Consider the following 24755-nt stretch of genomic DNA (forward strand, 5'->3'; position numbering starts at 1 on the left):
TTCTTTTCATGTCAGTCATATTTTGTCTGCTCAATGATTTGATGTACAGAGTTAAACCTCAACAAAAATGGTATTAATACTGGCAAAGAACATTGACACACTGATTGTGTTTTAACCTCCATCTTGTACATCACAATGTTTTTATTTTGTCACTACATTGTCTTTGCTCTTAAGTTAAAGGCTTATTCAAGAGATTAAATTAAAGGCTCATTTACTCCGGTAGACAGTTACTATTGCGCAGTGCTCCATGCTACAACATTATACATTTGGTCATTAAAAATGTACAGCCTGGCCATTTGCCTTGGAGATCCCCCCCCCCCCTGCTCTTTTCCCTTTTAACAAGCCATCATCAGAGACCTGTCCACCCACCCCCCACCTAAGCATTGATAATATCACTCTATACAGCAAAGCCTTAGCGAATAAGTGAAGACTTTATTGAAATAAATAAGCTGACCGAGGCTATCATTACAGTTGTCAGGCTATCATTAGAGTTGTTGAAGATGTACCTAATGAAATAATCTAGATCGAATGATGTCAGAGTGGACCAGCTCGGCAGGAAGGAACAACCACAGTAACCACAACAATAATAATCTTATTAATTAAAAGACTAAATATTTCCTTTTTTAAAGCATCACCTAATTGTTTTTGGTATTGAAGCATGTTTATTAATTATAAATATGATGTTTATATAATGGACATGTTGCTATAATTTGATTTATTGACTGGCAATGTTTATATCTATCTACCCCTGGCTGCACATGGTCTTGTCTTACATTAGTTTTTGGTCCATATCCATCATTGTGGCTGTTGACAATGATTGATTTGTTTACATTCAAAAGTCAAATAAATGCTGGAGAGCTGTTCTTTCAGCTGTTTGCAAATAGTCATCCCTAAAGCACTTCTTCTATATTTGAGCTGAACTTTTGTCGCCTAGTTGGTCAAGCTGGTCCACCCTGACTCTCCTGTTTCTTTCACAGAAGGTGTGAAAGGTCTGAAGGAGCTGGCATTCATGCGTGATTTGGCGGAACAGAATTCGGCAAAGTATGGCATTTCGGACCGTTCCCAGCTTCCTGTTGTGAAAGGCAGCATGATGGTACTGAACCAGCTCAGTAACCTGGAGACCAGTGTGGGCCGCTTCTACATCAACCTGCCAAACAGGATGATTGACGTGGCCTCTTTCAGCCTGCCCTACGCAGACCAGATGGGTGATGGTGAGTTAGAACATGAGGAAGCTCTTTGACTTCTCTCCTCCTCTCCCTTTAGAATAGCCAGAAATACTACGTAGTGCAGGGTAACATTTCTTATGAATGCCTGACCATAATCACTTAGCCACTTCCACTGTGTGAACCGTAATAGTGGCCTATAAGACACATAAGTGTTTTAAGAGCCTATGTGATTTGTAACAGTGCATTTATTTAGCCTAGTGTAAATTTGGGGTACAGTCTTGTGTGTTAGTATCCACGTAGCCTTAATCCTCTTTTAGTGAGCTTGTAGTCCCTTTAGCTACCTATGAAGAGCCTGTTATTTGCAATGCAATTATTGGTTCAAATAACTTCAAAACAGTTATAGAGTATCTCACAAAAATGAATACACCCCTGATCATTTCTGCAAATATTTCATTATATCTTTTCATAGGAAACACTATAGAAATGATACTTGGATATAACACAGTAGTCAGTGTACTACTTTGTATAGCAGTAGTTATATAGCAGTGTAGATTTACTGTCCTCTGAAAATAATCTAATAAAATATTCTCACTTTTGTGAGATACTGCATTTCCCCATGGTTCAGCATTTCAATATTTAGTCCAATTCTTCAAAATGGCTAAAAACATCTTAAAAGCTACAGTATTACAATATTTGGTATAGGGCATTTTAACCTAAAAACCTTCTCTCTTCTGTTTTCTTCTCTTTTTCTCTAGGCTTCATTATGACAGTTAGCCGGCCATGCTATGTTGGAAACGTGCTGCTGGGGGTTGTGGGGGTGGATGTGAACCTGGCCTATATCCTCGAGGATGTCACTTATTACCAAGACTCGCTGGCTTCTTATACCTTCCTCATAGATAACAAGGGTAACTGCCATGGCCTTATGAACCAAGTAACTAGTGTTGAATGCTGTTAATTGTGTGGTTCTTTTTAGTTAAAGAATATGTTTCTTAAAGCTGGACAGCAGTGTGTTCAGTTACATATTACACTCTAATTACCTTGTGTTTTTCTTATTCGGATTAAGGGTCAGATTCTTTCTGAACTATCCTATCCTTCCTGCTTCATGTTGTGTGCTTTCAGCTGTAGCTTATATTGGCTTCACTCTTTAGAACTCTTGCTTCTGTGCAAGTCTCACCTGGAGGTCCACTCTGAGCAGCACTGCCAGTCCTAATGACTCAGGACACTGGACTGAAGGCCATTACCCCATTTAACAATCCATTAGGGGAAAGTACCTTTTGCACACTCACAGGCTATGAGCCAACAAGACTTGCTTTAGGCCAGCTGCTTGGAGCAGAAACAGGAGAACTGTTCATATTGGAGGGTCTCATAGCCAGTGTATGGAACTAATTAGACAGTAAGGAGTTGTAATGGATATTCTCTTAAAAGTCTGCTTGGTAGTGATGTCTGCATAGAGAGTTTTGTATAATTTTATACATATAGAAAGTTAAGACCAGTTTGTTGGTGTTTTTGACTTTAAAATATTTGGCAAATGTGATTCTTTCTGCAGCATGGAGTTTAATGAGTGCATTTAGTATCTTTGAGTAACTTTAGCATCAATATTGAATTATAGAGTCATGAGTAATTACCAGACTGGTTGTAAATTAAATAATGAGATGAGGAGCAGTAAGTAAAGAGGCCAAAATGGTTCTTTATTAGAATTCAGCTTCGTTTCCATTAATGAGACTAATAGAAGTTTCTCTCTCTGGTAAGAGTATGCTGCACCTGCTGTCACCAGCTGCTCAGTAAAGATGAGCACAGACATGGAACTGAGGACTAAAAGCCCATAAAGCATGTGCTGTTGTAGTTTAATGTCTACCAGAAGCATCAAATTGGACGGATCTTTGTTTTGTAGTTCATTATTGGTAATTTGTCACTTATTCTTTTTTTTTGTTGGTCTAATTTGTTAGGTTACACCCTCATGCACCCATCCCTGACTCGCCCCTACCTGATGACTGAAGCCCCTCTGCACACTGACATCATCCACTATGAGAACATCCCAGGCTTTGCTGCTGTCCGCCAGAACATCCTCAGGTGAGGGACAGGGGTACTCCAATTCTGAGCTCAGTCAGTGACCTCATTTTAAGTGACTAATTATTATGAAGCTGTTACGAGACCGCACATTAAGTTTTAAGGCCTTTCATGGTCTTTTGGTTTTCTGCTGCTGTGTTTGGAGTCTAGCATTTAGAATAACATTTATTAATGTACTTTTTCAGTCTGCCTCTGGGGAGCCAGGTCATCTCTGTGCCCATCAACTCCTCTCTGTCCTGGCACATGAATCGCTTGCGAGACCCCAGCCGAGAAGCCTATAACGTCAGCTATGCTTGGAAACTGGTACACAAATTTTGCCACTGTGGCTTTGACTCGTCATATTCCAATCAGCTAGAGCTCTACTCTTCATATGTTTTGCTCACATTAAGGTTATTCTGAGATGGCACAGACAGATGTGTGCTGGCATCTAACTCAGTCCTGTCACCTCAAGATTTTTATGGTTTATTGTGTGCTTCCAAGGTCAGATCTACACATACATGACAACAGCTGTCTGCATTGAACAGACTTAGACTGTCAGTGGCACATTATTATAATTAAAGCAGTCTGGTGAAATTAGGCATAATGTTAAATGTCTTTCAGCTGACCTGCTTTTGGAACATTATTGGCTGTGCTTTTCTTAACAAACACCTTTGTTTTATTTTAAAACTGGAAACATTTCTGTCTTGGTGCTGTAGTGAAGCAAAGCACATTTCTCATGAGGCAGAACTTGGTCTAAACTACAGAGCACTTTCTCTAATGCTTTGACAGTAAACACTCGGTATGGGCATCTTCTTAACCAGTGTTTGACGTCACTGCCTGTGCTGCTCTCTGTAACTGTCTGATTGTATTTATGTGTATTTAATGTATAAAAAGATGACCTGACTTTGCTTCCTCCATTGCTGCTTACAGCAGCCATTACTAGGACTCTTTACTTTCAACAACAATACTTATCATGATGAAGTGTAATGATACGAGTCAATGACAAATGACACTAGACATTTTTGTTTAATAGTTAAATTTCACTTTAATAAATAAATGAGTTTAGGTGGAGCTTTTAACAGTGTTATAGGCTGAAATTCTAACCGAGCAGCTACAAATGAATAACTTACTACAACTGCAAACTGGACGAAGTACCCAACTAACAGGGGCCATACATGTCTTTAAGAACAGTTAAGAAAGGAAACTTGTTTACAATGCAGTGGGTGCATTGCTCTCAGACCTGAATGTAGAATCTTTTTACCCAAGCACGCACCACGTAAAAGCAAATTTATGAATATTGAACCAACTATCACTGTATTAATACTTGTATCACCACAAAGCTGTCCATAATATATTGCTTTATCAATATTTTGAACACTGAATATGCTATTTGAACACTTAACTACTGAACATTAGATTCTGTGTGTATAGGTGTTTTTTTTATTGATTGCAAACAAGAAGACCACCTCATCTATGTTGCTCACACATGCCCTCTTTCCTTATCTCCCATCCACTCTGCCTTGTATTCTGTAGGTCCAGGACACCTCCTTCATTCTGTGCATAGTCTATGTTCAGCCAGAAATACCTGTGAAGCACCTGAAGAACCTTAACACAGCCCCCAGCAGTAAGCTCCTGTACCACAGACTGGACCTGCTGGGTCAACCCAGCACCTGCCTGCACTTCAAACAACTTGCTACTATTGGTAAGCAGTGTAGGCAGCATATAGACCTAAGATCATTGAATTTATGTAATTTATAAGAACATTTTTTTTGTATTTAGTTGCAATAACAGTAAGCCAGTTTTCGATGATTGTCCCACAGCAGTGGCATGACAGGAATGCAGAATGTCTATTTGTGTAACAAGTGCTTACTGCAGTGCACTCTCCCTGTGTACCCACAGAGAGCCCTACTGTAATGCTGTCAGCCGGTAGTTTCTCCTCTCCTTATGAGCACCTGAGTCAACCGGAAACCAAGCGCATGGTGGAGCACTACACTGCCTACCTCAGCGACACCACACGCCTTATAGCCAACCCAGGCCTGAAGGTACCTGCAAACGCACACACAAACAGGCTAGTTTTATATATGTCATTTGGGAGAAATATATACCATTTATTTTTCATTTACAGGGTTACAAATGTAGTCAAATGAATAAAATACAGACACTTCAGCACAGTAGTCCAGCATTGCCTGAACGCTGTTTTTGTGGAATGCAGTAATTGCCTCATCAAATATCGACTTTAATTATTACTCAAATTTAAAAACTGGTGCAATACACACAAAATTACCTGAGGATGCTGATATGATTCCAGTATCATCTTGCACTCTTATGTAAAGCTTTTGTAAGACAGAAATATTTCACAAAATAAGGACCATTTTATTGGTCCTGACCTTGCATTTACTTTTTTCTAGTTTTTAATGTTTTCAAAATTACACACACACGTGTGTGTGTGTGTGTGTGTGTGTGTGTATTCCATTATATAATTTCCTGGTTTGACTGGTATAATAAAAAAATGTGTTGTGGAGAACTTTTAACCTGACAGTTTTTTTTGGACTTGAGCATGCTTGCTAAATGTAAACATCGTGTATACAAGATAAACATGTTTCTGTAATTCTGGTCACAGACTGGAGTCATTTTTTTTGCGTTATGTTTTTTCCTTCCCCATTGTTAACTAACTTTTAGTTTATTAACCCTTTCGGATACTCTGAAATAAAAATTTATTTAAATGTACACTTCTAGTGTAAACAAACTCATACACTGTCTGAGGCCTACTTCAGTGACAGTATAGCCTCATAGCCAACCTAGATATTGGCAATGTATGCCTCTTAGCCATCTCAGGCTCTTACACTACTACAAACACCTCAGCGATACTAAATATTTCATAGCTCGTACTTTATAGTAGACTTCAATATACACAAGAACCATTGTCTACCTCTTTCACAATTTACAGCTCGTAGCTCATACAGCTTGGCTGTATATCAGTATCGATGATCAACTTTGCTATAATAACTCAGTAACAGTAGAAGCCTTGTTCCTAACCTAAGGCTAAATGCACATGCACAGAAACTATTGCATCAGTCTTTGTACATTCCTTCTCTTGGCTTTGCTCCCCCTCTTTTTAGGCAGAATTAGAAGGAGTATTTTCAATGATTGTAGACGTTCTCAGATCGGATTTAACGGAACCCTGCTATGCTCAAACTCTGTCTCTTTTGTGCACCAGTCGTCTGTCAGGAACGATGTGATGGCTACCAGTCATGTGACGGACGAATGGATGAGTCTCATGGAGCTGAGCAGCCTGAACTGCTACATTGTGCGCCGTTACATAGCAACGCCCAATGGGGTGCTGCGGATTTACCCTGGCTCGCTCATGGACAAAGCCTTCGACCCTACTAGGAGACAATGGTGAGATTAGGGCCTGAGGGCGGAGGTCTCCACACTTCTAAAACCCTTCCAGAGTCCCTGGGAGCTGGTGCTAAACAGAGCCCCGGGCTAGAGACTAAGTTTGCTGAACAACTAATACCAGTTTTTTCAGGCAAATGCAGAGCTGAAAGAAAGGAAATCTTTCCTGATACTTTGTGGTTGTTTTATTGTTTAGGTTCATGTCTTAATCAGCAGATTGCATGAGATGCTTTTAAGGCATTGATATAATTTGTGAAAAATAAGCAAACACCAAGTGCTATTTCAGGGGATGCCCACAACTACCCAAACATTGATTTTTTTTTATTTTTTATTTTTTATTTATTTTAGTGAAGAAAAAAAGCCATTTTAGATTACTGAAGTGTAGCTGTTAGTGATTAACAAGACAATTTATCATTTGCTCTTCTAGGTACCTTCATGCTGTGGCAAATCCTGGTCTTATCACTTTTACTGGACCTTACCTGGATGTTGGTGGAGCTGGCTATGTGGTCACAATCAGCCACACAATCCATGCCTCTAGGTCAGTCTGGTTTCATTCAGCTCTTTGTTTAGATGAATCACGGTAACTTTGGTGGTAATGTCATTGCATCATTTACTAGGTTTGACTCATCCTTTTTTTTGTTTGCTGTCTAAAAAAAGCACAACACACTACATTTTAGAAGCTCAGTTTTATCGGCATGTCTGTTTTGTGTTTAGTGGAGTGTGTGTGCATGTATGTGCACGTGCAAAGTTATGTTTAGAGGTATGACGAAAATGTTTGAAACTGGCAGAATGCCACAGAGGCTGGTGTTGATAAAGATTGTGAAAAGATTTTTTTTCTCCCCTCTGGATTATTCAGCCTTGACGTGAAGTATGAACAGTGATTGTAGGAGGATCTTGTAACCCATATGTGTGATGATCTCTGATGAATGCTCAGTCAGTTTGACACTGATGTATCCTCCTCTACCCTTTCTCCATTTTGTATCTTTAATTATTTTCCTCTTGTGTTTAGTTCTCAGATGGCTCCAGGCTATGCAGTAGCAGTTATGGGCATCGACTTTACACTGCGCTACTTCTATAAGGTCCTGCTGGATCTGTTGCCTATCTGCAACCAGGACAAGGGCAACAAAATCCGGTAAGCTTGCCCCACCCTGCCCCTCTCACCTCCCGCCTCGCTCGTTTTCTCTTTCACTCTTCCCTCTCTCCCTAGCCTGCCAAGATCCAGCTCTCTCCGGCTGAGGTGTCCAGAGAAATGCCCTGAGGCTCTCTAAAACTCTTTTATATGAAACTAATCAGATTTGCCTGTGTTTAAAAAGGAGCATTCATTGGGCCCTCCTTCGTCTCCCTTTGGAGGGAAAGAAAGGGGGGCTGGGAGAGAAGAGGGGGGTGTAACTGTTCAGAGGGGTTGAGGTAAAAGAAAAAAAGAAAGAGCGAGTGAAAAATACCAAGAACAGTTGATGATTAAAAAAAAAAAGACTGAAGAAGGTTCACAAAATAATCACTGGAGCAATGTTTGGAAGGAGAAAAAGCGAGAGAGTTGGGGTATTACTGGTGAAACACAAAAGGAGATAAGCTGATTAGGAGCGCATTCCAGACACATCCTGTTATGTTAGGTGCCAGTTCTCTCTGCTCTACCCCTCTCCTCTTCTTTCTTCTGTTCTCTTGCATCTTCTACTCTTTTCCGTCACCCTCTCTTCTTGCTAACCATGCCTACAATCCCCTCCCCCTTTCTGTATCCCTATCACTATTTTTCTCTCTCTTTTTCTCCCTCTCTTCTCTCATGCTCCAGAAAGGGTTAGGCCTCAGTGTTCGGTGAGTTTTGAATTCTAGGGCCATTAAACAGGATTAGTTGAGTGGAATGGCCCAGTGTGTTATGCACAAGAGGACTATTCTGAGCTGTCTCATGGATCTGAGGATTTCTAAAGAAAGTAGAACACACCCCTTGCACCCAGGCTTTTTGGACACTTGCATTCCTTCCTTTAAGTATGTGTGTGAGCCTAATGTTTTCACAATACATTCCATTATTGCCCCATCTGTTGAAAATGTGCTGTTGTAAGCTATTTTCGTCGTTTACATCTCAACCGCATAGCTTTATGGTCCGAAGTTGAGCCAGTAACTTCTCAAAGGTTGCCATCACCCCTGTATGCACTGACCTTTGTCTGTGGTTCTACCAGTCAAAAAAAGATATGTCCTGTGTCAGATGTGGAAGACTTTTGAGATGATGACAACTGAATGGCTGACCTTTACTGTCTGTGTGTGTAGATGCTTTATTATGGAGGACAGAGGCTATCTGGTGGCCCATCCCACCCTGATTGACCCCAAGGGCCACGCTCCAGCAGAACAGCAACATATCACCCATAAGGTACTGCAGCAGACCTCTTTTTCTGCCACACTCCTCAATAAAGTTACTAGTTGAAATACATTTGTGGTAATGGTATAAATATTTGTTGTAGAAATTATATTGTTTTTGATTTCTTTGTGTCTGAAGTTTAATACATACAAATTTAGATTCTCAAAAGTTTATTTTTATTTTTGTAGGAGCCACTGGTGGCGAACGACATTCTTAATCACCCAAATTTTGTGAAGAAAAACTTGTGTAATAGCTTCAGTGACCGGACGGTGCAACGCTTCTATAAGTTTAACACTAGCATCGTGGTGAGTGAAGCAGTGATGCAACATTTTCTACTTGCAGAGCCTGATTATATTCCCCCTGTATCAGACTAGCCCAAATGCCCACAGCCAGGTTGAGACCCTTATACATTTGAGTTAAGTTCCTCTTTCTAGTAGCTTTGTACCACCACCTGGTGGAAAGGACTGTAATAACAGCAACTGTAAATTAACAGCATTGGCTTATTTATTTTATTTTTTTTTCCCCCAATGTGCAACATAAAACTTTATTTGTGTAGCGTCCACTTCCATAATACAACTTAAGGATTTATTTTATGGCAAATGTTAAAACTGAAGGGCTAAAACATAAAATTTCAAGTGACAATTGGACAACCAGCTAAATAGAGAAGTAACAAACAAACAGAATACCATTTCACTGAGTACTTCATATGTTTATAGCTTAAATATAGACATAAAGTGTGTGTGTGTGTGTGTATGTATGTATGTATATATGTGTGTGTGTGTGTGTGTGTGTGTGTGTGTGTCTATATATATATATATATATATATATATATATATATATATATATATTAGTACAGCTTTAAATATATCATAAGTATAATGATAAGTGGCCACTGATGTGTTCTTGGTTTTGCTTGTTGACTTAAGATTGTTGTTATTTCCAGGGTGATCTGACCAATCTGGTTCACGGCAGTCACTGTTCAAAGTATCGGCTCACCCGTATTCCAGGAACCAATGCCTTTGCAGGCATTGTGAATGAGACTTGTGATTCGTTGGCTTTCTGTGCATGCAGCACTGTGGATCGCCTCTGTCTGAACTGCCATAGGTGGATATATCAGTTTTTTATTTATTTTTGCAGAATAATGACGCTTATGTATGTATTTTTATTTATATATATATTTCATTTATGCATTTTTAAGTGTTAAGATTATTGCTTTACCAAAAGGTTTAATCAGGAATCCACCTATTCTGCTATTCTGAATGTAATAAATATGCTCAGAATTCTCACAACCAGTTTTTATAAAGCTTACACAGCAACTGAATTTTTTTATTCTCTTTTATCCTCAGAATGGAACAGAATGAGTGTGAATGTCCCTGTGAGTGCCCTCTAGAGGTGAATGAGTGTACAGGCAATCTCACTAATGCAGAAAACAGGTAACTCTTTCCTGTAACCTTATTGGAAGTCTCAGGATTTTCACTTGTCATTTTTAGGGGTCAAGGAAAGGAACATAAGAGTTCATATCTTTCATCATACTTCTGGGTTTTGTCTATGTAATATGTCAAGGGAATACAGCCCAAATTAAAAGTTTAGATGGTTTCTGTGTATTGTGATCAGAAGATTACTTAGATTGAGGCTTGATGTCTGCAGCCTTCAGAGAAATGATGCATGCAAGCACATAGCTCTCCTCTACATTTCATGTTTTTGTTTGTCACAGTGAATAAATACTCATCCATCTGTATCTTGGAGCAGTTGAGCATTCCTCTGTGGGCATTCATTTGACAAAAAGCAATCTGTTTGTTATTCCCTGCAGATAAAAACACTTCTGGATGTTTGTCTACTTCATGATGGCTCATCATATGATAATTTGCACTACAAAATATTAACAGATTTAAGCCTGGTTTAAGCAGCTCTATAGTATAATGAATTTTGTTGGAGAGTCATATCTATGATAAAGTTATTTGTAGTAACTTCAATTTTTCAATTTCATTGATGAAACTGTCTGCATGTCTTCAGAAACCCAAGTTGTGAGGTACATCAGGAGCCCTTGTCTCTGACAGTGATTGAGCCCAGTTTGCAGGACACCCTGCCACAATGCATCAACACTCGTTGTAGCCAGCGCTTCACCAGCAGGTCAGTCAGATGTAGAGTGAAACAACTTTCATTACAGCACTTTTAATGAGTGACCCTGAATTATTATACTTGTACTATAAATAAAAACATCCAGGTGATTCACCAAAGAGTGTTGCACAGAGTTGGGTTTAGCTGGAAGAACACTGACCCCTTGTGGTGGATCAGGACTGTTTAACAGTGTAAGAGGTTGTAGTTTAATGTAATTATACATAGTGTCTTCCTTACAATCTCCTTCTAATTCATACACTGAACATTGGCTTCTTTCATTTTTATACTGGGTGTGTGTGTCTGTGTGTGCAGTGATTGCTTTGGTGTGCTGGACTGTGAGTGGTGTATGGTGGACAGTGATGGAAAAACCCACCTGGACAAACCCTACTGTGCCCTACAGAAGGAGTGTTTTGGAGGAATTGTTGGTGCCAAGAGTCCTTATGTGGATGGTATGGGCCTTTTAGGTGAGCTTATACACTCTTTAGGGAGTTCAGATCTGTAACTGGTTTTCCTTTTAGGGGCAGAGGATATGGCAAAAATAAAATATTGCAATATTTGTAGACAATTTCAGAATACACAATATGCATCACAATATTCAGCTTCATAAGTTGGAACAGTTCAAACACTGAGTATGGGTGACTTTTATTCAGTGTTTTACATTGTGCACTACACTAAGTCCACTTAAACAAAACGAATTATGCTGTCTCTGTAATGAGACATGTCGTTGTGCACTGTTCTTTAAGTATGACCAATATCCACAATATGTTCAGAAAAGTATATTGCGATACATTTTATCTTTATAATGATATGGTCATATTGGCTGTTCCTACTTGTTATATTTAAAAATTAAATTCTATGCAAATGAAGCTGTATAAAGCACTTTTTATTTGAAACTCCTAATATGTAATGTATTTCTTGTTTCCTCTTTATTAGGGATGTTTAACCAATTAACTGTTAACAAATACATAAATATTCAACTTTTTCTTTCTGTTAAAACTATTTAATTTACGATTTAATTTGCAAGCTATAGCACAATGCAGTAGCGCAGCCTTTTCTGGTAGCCCCACTTTGTCATGTACAACTCTGTTTTCTAAAGTAGGCTACAGCAGGTTATGTTGCTTTTTATGAGTGCACCTATGAGCTGTACCTTACAGATGTGTTTGGTAACTAAGTTACCCCTTATGGTTAGCCCCATGACAAAAAACGTTTTACAAGCTACAAGTTGACTTTGTTAATTGTTTAAACATATGAACTTTAAGCTTGCTCCGGCCAGGCCATATATGCCTCTGTACTTTCAGTTTTGATATATTAACACATTTTATTAAATACACTGCCGTTCTAAAGTTTGCCATCACTGTTTTCAGTAAGACCAGTAAAACCAAGATACATACATAAAACGAATCTAATATAATTCTAATATCCTTTAGGTTTCAAACTATTTCTAGGAAGCTGTTACAATTAAGACATTTTCATTGATGAACTGCATTGTAGATGGTTCCATGATATTTCAGAGAGCTTTCTAGCACTGAGAAAGAATGGCTTTTTAGAATGATGTGTCTAGAAAATGAATCCTACATGTGGCCATCAACACTTGTTTTATATTGCACAGTTCAGCTGTGCTACCTTGAAAGGTCTTTGTGTATTACACACACACACAAACACACACACTCTTCTCTCTCCTTTTTAATCTGTTAACCCTGTCATCCTTGCTGTCATCCAGCAGATGAAGAGGTGGCGTCTCTGAACATGATAAAGAGTGCGCCAGTGGGGCCAGTAGCAGGAGGCATTATGGGATGCATCATGGTGCTGGTTTTGGCCGTGTATGCCTACAGGCACCAGATCCCCGCCGGAGTCATCAGCACATGTCCCCTCTAGCCGCGCAGGGTGAGTGAGAGCCGGAGCAAGCTCTGAATGAAGTGCAATACACAAAGCCTCTCTCAGCTGTAGCTGAGAACCTATGACAGGGCTTTCAAGGCTGTTATAAAAGGCAAAGAATAAAAATGTTGTTGGGGCATTTCAGTTCAGAATGATATTCACAATCCAGGAAAAAGGCAGAATCTGATCAAACTGAAGGAATTTTTAAAATGTAGTTACGAGAGTAAAGGGAAAGATATATCAAAAGTATCAAAATGCTGATATTAATGTCAATGTTTTAAGAAAAGACTCAAAACAGATGAAAACAGAAAAAGATTAAATGTTTTAGAATAAAATCCAAATATCATGCTTCTCTGATGAGCAAAGGTTTGAGATCTCTGTTTTGTGAAATTCAGTCTGGCTGTCCTCTGAAACAACACTGTTACTCATTCAGCTGATATGATGCAAAATAAGAGTCAAACAAGGAATCTGATTGATTGCTATAGCAAGAAATGCTTAAAGGCCCATATCATGGAAAATTGAAGTTTTTCTCTCTTTTTTGAAATGAGGATTTGATGTAGCAAGTAAGCAATGTTAAAATTTCAATGTTAAGTAATGTTAAAAGTTCACTCCACAGCCAGTATGTTCTCCTTATGGAAACTGTTTTGAATTCAGCCTGTTTTTGTGATGTCACAACATGAACACATTTTTTAAAATTTAGCCTATCCAGTTTCCCACAGGTTAGAAAGCTTTTTGAAAGAGGCAGTGTACAGGGCAGCCAATCAGAACAAAGCTCATTTACACTTGTCAGTCTTAACGGTGCAGTAAAAAGCCTGTTTAATGGTTTCCAGGCTGTTTCTGTCAGATAAAGACATACTGGTAAGTAGTCATTTAAAAATAATTGTTTAAAAAAAAAAAAACTAAATAATTATGATTATTGTTATTATTAATTTTATGATTATAGTTTTATCATTATCAATATTGTCATTGTTAATATTATTAAAAATATAATTAATTTACATAAAACTACACACATCATAAATGGAGCTTGGGGAAAAAATAAAATACAACAAGGCTTTGGGTCCTTTAAACAGAAAGTGAGTATTCCCAACAGCATGTAAACCACAGTTGTATCTTCCTTTTAGCCCATCCATAGGACACATGACCATACAACCAAATTAAAAGTCTGTTAAAACCCCTGAAGTGTTATCACACCAGTTTCTTCACATCTCTGCAGTGTTGAGATCTCTCAGTGTGGGCTTGGAGAGAAAGTATGTATCGTAATAATGACTATGTGAATAGTAACAAGTTAAAGGTTAATGGATTGAATTTTGCTGTTAAGTCCTCTGCAGGCCAGGGTTGCAGTCCTGCAGGCACTGTCCATGTTGTTATGATAGTGAGGTCTTTTTTATGACAGCTGTGACTTGCAGGCTATTAAAAACTACCGTGATGAATATGAAAAGGTTCTTATTCTGTTAAGCCAGCGTTCTTGTGTGCAGTATGTTGAAGCCCTAACAAGGTACTCATAGCTAAAAAACAGTCTTACCTAACTCTGTCAGCTAAGTCTCCCACTGATCGTGAATGAGACTGTGTTTTTAACATTTATTTCAAATTTTAATTACGTTGCTGTGGGTGGAAACAGAATTTAGTCTAGCCAAAATTTGTTAGAGAGTCTGATTGAAAACAGTTTACCATTAAGCCTCTGTGAAAGTAAACGATGTTATGAGCTGTAGGTTGTGTAAATCTAGTGAATAGAATAGAATCTTTCTTAATGAGATGACATTGTTGGCCTATAGCAGATTGAAGTCTTTCACAGCCTCTTCTCTGTAAATGCTCTATAAACCAGTATATAACCAAAAGATAAATATATTTAATAGATAAACTTGTGCCTCAGCAGTTATCTGGTTTTGAAAGTTCCAAATGTAGATGTTGATGGCATAGGGTGTTTATTGTGGGATGTCTGACACCTCTGTGGAGTGACATACCTCTGTAATGCTTAATTCGTGCTTGTTTTAAAAGCATGCCTTAAAATGATTGAATTAACGAAAGCTGGTGTTTAACACACTGACCTTTTCCAATTACAGTCTGTGACCCTGTCATCTAACGAGTTGATAAAGAAAGATTACCAAGGCAATGCAGAGAGAGATAAATGAAAGTCATTCTCTTACTCTAATCCTGCTTTTCCATATAGTAGCCTTCCGTCAAATGTTACAGCCGCTTTTTCTTTACTTGCTTACTTACTGGTTGTAAGCTTGCTGCTATGTCTGAAGACTTCCTTTGGATACAGTCTGGAGAGCAAACCCAGACTGAATCTCTGTGCAATGCTTGTATTAAAGCCAACAGTCCACTTAAGGCTATTACTGTATAATGATTAATTTCTTATTTTGATTCTGTAGCACTTACAGAGAGCTTTTATATGCACTTAATTTAATTAGCCAGTCAGGGAAAATGCTGTCCTGCATGTGTGAAAATAACCAAAATCTCAGCCTTGTGAGGGTTTACATTTTGTCTTTAATCACTGCTGTGCTTTTGTACTACTTTAAATGCCATGGTGCCTCTCAGAATAGACTTTCATTAGTGCCTTCAGGTGTCTCCTGAGCTTTCACCAGTTAGATTATCTACTGCACTAGCCTTGGATTGAAAGACTGTCTATCTGTTTGCTATTCTCACGAGGAGAACTTTGAACAGAATGAGAAACTAATTGTAATATCATGTGAAATGTGTATATAGGACTGCTGAATCTGTTTGCTCTCGTGCTTCTCTCTCTCTCTCTCTCACACCTAATCACTGGCTCTCTCTCCATCTCCTTGCGTAGAGATGTCGGTGCGGATGTCTAACTTGGACAACGAACGCGATGAAAGAGATGAGGACAGTCATGAGGACAGAGGAATAAGTAAGGGCGTTATGATGAATTCACTCATTCAAAGCAAGGTCATTCTTACATGTTAGTTATTGGTTGTGAATGAATAATTAGGATAAATATCCTAAAAATGTCAGCTTATGTGCTTATATTCCTGCCCACAATGTGTGTTATTCTGATCCTTCTTATACTAGACTTCTTTCAGACCATAGGTAAAAGTGTCCCATATGTGTCCCATATTGATTTACTGTCCAGATCTTTTTCATTTGATCATCCTTTTATCTTTTTAATGTGCAAGAAAAGGTCATGCTCCTGAACTAATCTGCAAAAGGCTCATCCAACAAGCACACTTGTTCTGTACCTTTCCTTCAGATTAAGACTCATTTCATGTGTCACTAAAATGTGCTGTGCAATCTACTACTTTAAACCTGACTAACAAATGGCCAACATTAGAAGGACCACACCTAGCAAAGTTTTGAGAAAGAGTAAAAAATTGTGAATTTTTGTTTGTGGAAGCTGATCAAACAGACCATGGAAGCTTAGTTTCTTTCGTTTACCTGTCGTAAGACCTGCTTTTCCTTTCCAAAAACTTGATGTATACATGATTTTGAATAGCTCTTTGATTTCACTTGTCAGAAAGCAAGAGAGAAAGTTAGAAAGCACCATGTTTATTCATTTCACTGCCTGCACTTCTCTCATTCAACCTCCAAAATGAAAGACATGAAGTGTAACCATAGTAACAAGCCTTCCAATGATGTTGCTTCATGGTGTCTGTGCCTGCATGGTGCATGAAATGTTGATTGAAGGTTGAGTTAGATCGAAGGAATGGATTCCAAACGGACTGTTCAGGCAGCAGCCACATTGTCGCATATCGGACATATTAGGCTTCAGCTCCACACGTGAAAGAGGCCCAAATCTAAATCGAACCTGGCAAAATTCAGTTTTTTTTGTTTTTTTTTTTACTTTTCACATTGTCAAACAAAAAACAATTTGAGTCATGTATAAAGAAAAATGAATCCAATCCACTTTTTCTGCATTGTGACTGTAGCCGTAGTCCCTGTTTAGATGTGATGGTTTTTACATATTTAACCACAGTTTGCTATCATTTCACCAAGTTTTTCCTGTCTCTGCACAGTCAGTAACACACGCTTCATTGCTGCGGTCATTGAGAGACACACGCACAGTCCTGAGCGCAGGCGGAGATACTGGGGCAGATCAGGAACAGAGAGTGACCATGGTAAGTGTATGTCTTGAACGCTCATGTCCTTTGAATAAAGATTAATAAACGCTAAATTAGTCAAGCCTTAATGAAAGACATGAGAAGAACATTTCTATTTATCCCATTTGAATTCATGACTTGGTATCCAATAGGACATAAAGTCATTGGTTTGGAAGGATGATTTAGTGCTTTACTCATTGTTGATTCAGAGCAGGTTTTGTTAATCCAGGAGTGTTTTGTTTATCTTCATGTACTGAATAGCTGGGAGGACAAGAGAGCACCTTACTGCCATTGGGCGAGAACGATGGTGTAGTCTGTGAGCGTGGGTGTCTTAGATCACATTTACAACATTGGGCAGTGTGTTGAGCTGTCCTGTGACAGTGCATAAATAGCAATGTTTACTTGCATGAAACAAGTTGCTTTCTCATTGCTGTTCTTGCAGTTATTTTTATGAATGAATGATGATATTGGAATCATATCGGTATTGGCAGGTAATAGCTTTGGATGGACAAACATAGCGTTGGACGGATGTTTAGATTTCACTGATATTTTAAAGTTGGCTTCTGCTCTGAAATGTCTGCATTTATAACTATTATATTTTTTCGTAATGCCAATTCATGTAAGTAGTACCAGTTTCTAGGTTTTATCAGTTTTTATGTATTGGCATTGGTAGATATGTATAGAGGTCTTCCTTGTCCCTCAGTTCCCCGTGTAAAGGACATCATAGATCTTAAACTACAGCTTTGGGGAAGCTAACATTCATACAAAAATACTTGACATTTCAGTCTTAAAAAAAAAGTAGTTCTTAGCAATACAAATTCTGTTCTGTGGGCGGACACTCAATCAGAAAATGTCCAACAATACAGGCAGTATTGTGCTCCTTTTATATTATTATAGAAAATATGCTAGCACTCAAAGATTTACACAAGCTGGTCTATTTTACTCTGGTTAGATTAGACATGCACTGTTCTGGCAGCTGATTTCAAAGAGTGAAGTGAGACATTGTCAAAAACATTAAAAGGTCTTTGAATGTATTAGAGATAAGATGTTGAGTAAGACGAGCAATACTTTATGGAGTCATTACTGAATTAAAGCAAGGTCTGAATTTCACCACTAGCTCCCGTTTCCTTCTGCAGTGGAAGGCTTTTGGGTGCATTAGATATATGCTTCTTTATAGGGACGACTTTTTCTAAAATTCATTGTATAACAAACAGAAATAAAAAAACCTCCATTCCACACAGAGCAGGGAAGACGGGAACAGGGTTTAAAAAAAAAAGGAGGAGTGGATACGTTATAGGTGTAGAGAACGGAAAGAGGCGGTGAAGAGCGAAAGCGGATTTTTATACTGCCCAGGCAAAGGTCACCTCCCACTAGCTAGCTACTCACTCATCCAGCTCAAGGGGTCCTTTTAAAACACAAATCGATTTGGCTTTTGTTTGTGTGTGTGTGTGTGTGTGTGTGTGTGTGTGTGTGTGTGTGTGTGTGTGTGTGTGTGTGTGTTGGAACGCGGCGTTTGAGGTTTTCTCAGCGTGCTCTGACTCACTCCCGCACCACCAACACACGGTGTTCTGTTCGCCTGCAGCTGTGTAGCTGTTTGCTTCAGAGTTTGAAAGAACCTTCCTGACCAAAGATGAGTCTTCTGCCAAATAGCTCAGATGTACCTTGAATCCGTGAGCTTGCTTTGATATCTGAATGTTTATCCAAGGGTGCCTTGAAACACCCAATCGTGAATCAGCATCAGAAAACATTTAAGCATTGCTGAGCTTTAAATCAAGTCTTCTGCTGATTTGCTGAGCCACATTGGAAGCCGTTCTTAAATATTTGATATGTGCACACATATGACATGCACACATCAACTGAATTCTGTGTTATTGCATGGACCATGGAATGAAGTACTGAAAGGTGAGACCAGGCATAAGCATTTATATGCATTAACAGCCCAAAACCCAGTTTTGCTTAAACTAATTCTTGACTACATAGCCAAAGAATAAAAAGCTGATCAAATGACTGTAATTAAAATGATGACATACTGAAAGTTCTAAAGTTATGTATACCACTCATTACTAGCCGAAGTTCAAACAAATATAAATGCCTTGACCATGGCTGCTTTGACTCAGGGGGTACCTCAGTAGCTCTCGAATAGCTGTCCACCATGATTGTCTCTATAATTTTACACATCCATGTGTGATTGCCTCACACCACCACTGTCTTGTCACTCATGGATATTTGACATGGTAGATCGTTGTAGCCGTGTTATCACCTTTTTTTAAATAGTGATCCCCAACACCACTGATTTTAGCTGCTTGCTTAAAATCTTTAGTAGGTTTTAGTGCAACCAATTATGCATTGCAGTCTCACATGTACAGTTTGGAACGTTTCTCAGATTTGAACAATAAACCTGCCTATTCAAATATCAACAACAGTTGCTTGGAAATGAAATAAAAATAACTTTATAATAAAATATATATATATATTTTTGCTGATAGCATTACTCGAACAGTTGCTGATTTGTCAGTTAAGTGGTTGATCTGTTTATTTTTTACATCCATAAAGTCTACAAAGAAAGAAATGTAAATTAGCAGAGTGAGAAACCGAAAAGTGGTCCTACATATAGAGTTTAATGTTTAAGGGATCACTGTCACATATACGGCTTAATACTGGGTCAGTTGAAATTTGTATTGTCATAAAGTAACATGGTAATATCAGCATTTTGCGATGTGTATGAAATGAATGATCCGTCAAATATTTTGTGCTATGAGAAGTCTTTAGAATTTAATCACTACTATTATTTATGTAATATTTTTCTGTAGCTCATCCTCAGAGAGATCTTCCTGTACAAGAGTTGGATTTCACTCCTGGGGAACATCCCAGTCAGCTTAGTCCCAACGCAAGGATCTGTCTCTCCTCACTGTCATCTCTAATCCTTCAGAGACCAGCAGGCGCTGAGCTACATTGAGAACGCATTTCATAGAAGCTTCTAAATTATCTGCTCAAATCCACCTCCATGCATTTAGTCGCTTCATATTAAAACTATTTCAAACTCCTGAATTTAGAATGTGTGCTTTTGGGATGGTTAGTGTGGTAATTGTTGCTTTTAAGTAGAAGTGTGTGGTGTGGATACATCCTTTATCATCAGTCTGATTGTGGGAACACCACACACATAATCTGGAGGAGAGGGATAAGTTTTGAAGAATGATTAAATTAATGAGGGGCAGAAGATTCCTCGACTCATACCTAATTATGGCGATGGAGCTTGAAACGCACGGCTGTTCCTGGAATAGACAAACAGCGGAAATCCTGAGAAGCAATAGTTCTCAATATGAAAATGTTCATTAAAATGGGTTATACTTGAAATGAAGGACTTCAGATACAAGAATGAGATTTGAATGCTTGGTAGGACAAAGGATGAAACTTAAAAAGGACCAGGAGATTTACAAATAGAATTTCATCACGTACTTCAATTCAGAGACCAGTACATATGATCTTAGTTATGATGCTGCTCTGCAGCCTGACTTGTAAGTTCTTGGTACTCAAGTATTTTTGTGATACTTCATGTTTTTGCAGAAGTTGTTGGAAGGTTATTTTTCCTTCTTCCTAAACTGTTGTTTTATTAATGCAGCAATTATTTTAGACTACTCTGCAACGATTTATTAACAAGGCTGATTACTTGTCAATAATATTCATTATGAAAAATGTTAGTCTTTACTCTTTTACTTAAAATCAAACGTGCACTATAATGTCAAAATCATTTAAATTGCAGTACAATACAGCAAATGTGGGGGGCAGTATAGCTTCATCTGTGCTTTGCTGTGATAAGGCAAAGTGAGAGTAAATTGTAGAAGGCTTAATGGTCTGATTAGTTGCTTAATCAAATAATAGTTGATTATAGAAATAATTTTACGCTGCATCCATACTACCCACTGATTGGTAGTTGCAGTGTTTGAATGTTGTTTTTCCCCTCAAAGATGATCAACAGAAGGCTGAATTTCACATTTGCTGACAATATATTTAGGTTACTTTGTCTAACAGGTATGTTTGTGTCTTCAGGTTACAGCACCATGAGCCCGCAGGAGGACAGTGAAAACCCACCCTGCAACAACGACCCCCTCTCAGCAGGAGTGGACGTGGGCAATCATGACGAGGATCTGGACCTGGACACACCGCCACAAACCGCTGCCCTGCTCAGCCACAAATTCTATCCCTACCGGCACACGCACACACACCATCCACTGCACCCCCACACACACCACTTGCAAGCAGCTGTCACCGTTCACAGCGTGGATGCAGAGTGTTGAGGGCCCTCCCCCACCTGAACTCCCCTTCCCCTGGTGTTCCACCTTTGATGCCACTTCACTCGAGCCCTGCCTTCATCCTCCACTCCCCCTTTCAGCCTTTGCAGCAGGTGATGCGCCCCCTCAGAGAGAAAAGGACAGGGCCGAGCCCTCCTGCAGATATCCTCTCTGATGAGGAACGGCCAACAGCCCAGCCTGGACTTTACAGAGAACCTCTGAAATCACAGTGCCCCTCACGGAGCCCTTTTCAAGGTTGTAGATGGGCAGATTTGCACTTGTTTTAAGTGCCACAAAGCATCTCAAATTTTTAAAGAAGAAAAGAATGAAGACGAAAGGATTATTTTTCTACTATTTATTTAACTGGAACTGAGGTGGAAATAAATGAATGGAAGAAACTCTTATTAAGTGACTGAACTGGTCAGATAGAGTGGCCCTTGAACTCTAGTATCAGGCCCTATTTTTTCCTGGACTGCCAAGCAGCAGCGAACAGTGGGATGCGTGGCACATTTTGCGTCACACACTTTACTGTGAGAATGTTCTTTAGCACAAAAAAGGAATTTCAAATAAGGACGGACTCGACTGACTGTGCTGCACATCAAAGAGAGAAAGAGAGAGAATGCGAGAAACAGAGAGCACCAGCCATCTGTGAGTGGAGGCAGAAATGTGTGGCATTTAGAGAAGCTTTCACTCGTTGGATGGTCTGGTCCAAGCCTGTTATGTGTCATTTGTGACAGTGTGAACAAGGAAGTGATTCTCCAGAGTCTGTGTAAACGTGGCCAAGGGTCTTAGTGCTCCAAGTGTTTTACCCCCAACCACAACTCTGCCAACTGTTTGACGTTTTAGCAGTAACCTCAAGAAAAACCGCTTAGGTGTACCTCTGTATTGTATAAGCTTTCATTCCAGCATCCCTGTCTAGCTCTAACCATCCATTTCATTTGGTTATTTGTGTGAGTGAGTTATGGAGATTAACTGTTGTGAGAGCTCTGTGTGTGTGGGCACAGATGGAAAATTTTCCCTAAGGATGGTGTCATATATTTGGCTTTTAATGAGAAATTCAGTATTGATTTGTATCATGTCATATTTTTCCCTTTTTTGAAAGGCAGCAATATCAGAATCCTACTGAACACCTGCACTTGGCCCTTGACTCCAAAAGCTCTGTTTAATGCTTATATGATTTATGAGGGAAAATTTTGTTTACAGATTAGAAAAAATATACCATGTATAAATATGAATTCTTTTAACAAAGTCGCTGTCCACGATGCGGAGAACACAGACGGAATCACATACTGAGACATAAAAATGGAAATGTGCAGAATTTTGGACGTTTGGAGGAGATATTACAATATTTTTTGAACATATTAAGCATTTTGTGTAATTTGTCCTTATACCATCTGAATAATATGTTCACGTATTATTGTTTTAGCGAGATGCTACTCTTTGCAGAAATCCTGTCGCACTTCTCTGTACATCAGTCCATGCACGGCTTCCAGCGTCTGCTTGACGTTAAAGGTACTGGAACTGGGTTAACTGGTTGGCGCTGGAAAATAACCAGTGATATTAAAACAAGAACTCGCTAAACAACATTCGTGCTTTTTTGCCTTTCTTGGTGAACACTTGTCCTATCCCTATATCCCCTCATATCTCATGACTTTAAGGGCAGCTGTACTGAATTTACTCTTTTTCGTGGTACCTACAAAGAATGCATTGAGGGTTTTGTTGTTTTTTTTTTTTAAATAAACTCATAAGCTTTCCTGCTGGTGTGGTTTCATACTGGCGTAGTGATTGTATTGCTCCCTTCGGCCCAGCTTGTCTGCCCTGACATCTAGGTTATGTCATTAGGTACTTATAACAATACTTGAAGGCTAATACACTGGGACGTTATAGCCTCCCAGAGTAATGGCAGCTTATATAATGTTTGGTTTTATTTCTAGACCTTGTTTTATAGACTACGAAATGATCTTGTACTCCCATGAGAATGTGGTCAAGTGATATCACCATGAAAGTGTAAGGAAACGTGATATACTTTTGCCACATTGCTCCTACCATTTACATTTATGGCATTTGGCTGACGCTCTTATCCAGAGCGACTTGCAATTTGATAATTTGTACATAGGTAGGCCAAGGCGGTGTTAGGAGTCTTGCCCAAGGACTCTTATTGGTATAGTGTAGGGTGTTTTCCCAGGTGTGGCTTGAACCCCAGTCTACAGTGTAGAGGTGTTAACCACTACACTATCCCAACCACCTATGCTGACTACTGTTGCAGTAGTTATACAAAGGAATCCACTGAAATTACTAAGTGCTTCTCTCAAACTGTAATGGCATTACTGATTACATCCTGAACAGTTATCGCATTCATTACTTAACGTCTGTGTTACTCTCTAAAATCCATATAAATTTGTATTGACAGGAAATGTGGAAAACCCAGTAAACCTTAAAGACTGTATTTAAAAAGACACAGCCAGTCATAATAAACATTACTTGGTACTATTCCTGCATTATTCATTCTGATAAATGATCACAGTATGCTTTTCTGTGCATATTATGGATGTGGTCAGTACTCAAAGAAAACCGATCAACTCTTACAAAGAGCACTTAATCATACATAGTGCAGTTTGTGAAACATTTGAATAAAAATCATTGTAGTAGCTTTATTATTATTATTGTAGTTCTAGTATGTGTTACTACAGATTCTATATTGTCTGCTCCTAATGAACAGACTTAAAAACTAAATATAGGTAACTTCATGTAATATTTTGGTCATATCGCCCACTCCTACCTGCCCTCACTCTAAGGACGACAAAGACACTTATACTTGATCAAAATTATGAACACCTAATGCTGTTGAAAACCTTAAGGGGCCTAAAACCTTAAAGGGCTGTTTGTAAATAAAAGCCGAGTCTGGCATGTTTAGGTGAGATTGCTGCTCTCTTTTCTTCAACGTGGGGATCTTTATCCATCAGTTTTATTTTAGCATAATCAGACGCTTTGATGGCTTGTTTGCCAGGTTTACAGTGTTGCTTGCACTGCGCTGCTCATTTTCAGAATCAAAGTCTTGTCGGCAATGGTTAAAGGTAACATACCAGTGTGAAAAGTACAAGGACAGGCGTGAGTAATCTATATAGAGACAGTGTATTTTAGAGGGTGTCTTAGAGAGATGTGAGTAACACAGGTGACAATTCCTAAGTCAGTAACTAACGTAATGAGAATTTTAATGCATTATTCCAGCAACAAAGCAAAGTAAGCAACTGCATTGCTGTAACACATTACTTTGTAACTTGTTAAGGCCCAATACTAATGGTGACTAATGGCTTGCAACATGTTTAATATGTGAAACTCATGTAAGCAAAACAGGTAACAAAGTGAGTGATTTCAGTCAACAGACCAGATGTCAGGTGGATTAGGTCGGCAGAGGGGAGTACGATGGTCACCACATCGGTTTTCTTCCTTTAGACGAGGC

The 24755-nt window shown here is 38.9% G+C and overlaps 1 protein-coding gene across 1 annotated transcript in view; it reads left to right on the plus strand.

The window, feature by feature from the left end:
* cachd1 (cache domain containing 1) overlaps positions 1 to 23785 on the plus strand; it is a 75669-nt gene extending 51884 nt beyond the window's left edge. Inside the window, 20 exon segments of the mRNA XM_017721981.2 lie at positions 978 to 1211; positions 1922 to 2071; positions 3113 to 3236; positions 3419 to 3536; positions 4746 to 4914; positions 5112 to 5254; positions 6430 to 6611; positions 7036 to 7146; positions 7618 to 7740; positions 8868 to 8967; positions 9144 to 9260; positions 9899 to 10059; positions 10302 to 10388; positions 10969 to 11085; positions 11386 to 11537; positions 12797 to 12913; positions 12916 to 12957; positions 15743 to 15820; positions 16923 to 17024; positions 21054 to 23785. Coding sequence (XP_017577470.2) covers positions 978 to 1211; positions 1922 to 2071; positions 3113 to 3236; positions 3419 to 3536; positions 4746 to 4914; positions 5112 to 5254; positions 6430 to 6611; positions 7036 to 7146; positions 7618 to 7740; positions 8868 to 8967; positions 9144 to 9260; positions 9899 to 10059; positions 10302 to 10388; positions 10969 to 11085; positions 11386 to 11537; positions 12797 to 12913; positions 12916 to 12957; positions 15743 to 15820; positions 16923 to 17024; positions 21054 to 21301 — 2675 coding nt within the window. The 3' untranslated portion in view covers positions 21302 to 23785.
* The last annotated feature ends 970 nt before the right edge of the window (positions 23786 to 24755 follow it).

The sequence above is a fragment of the Pygocentrus nattereri genome, chromosome 26 (genome assembly GCF_015220715.1).
Source record: "Pygocentrus nattereri isolate fPygNat1 chromosome 26, fPygNat1.pri, whole genome shotgun sequence".
Classification (NCBI taxonomy): domain Eukaryota; kingdom Metazoa; phylum Chordata; class Actinopteri; order Characiformes; family Serrasalmidae; genus Pygocentrus; species Pygocentrus nattereri.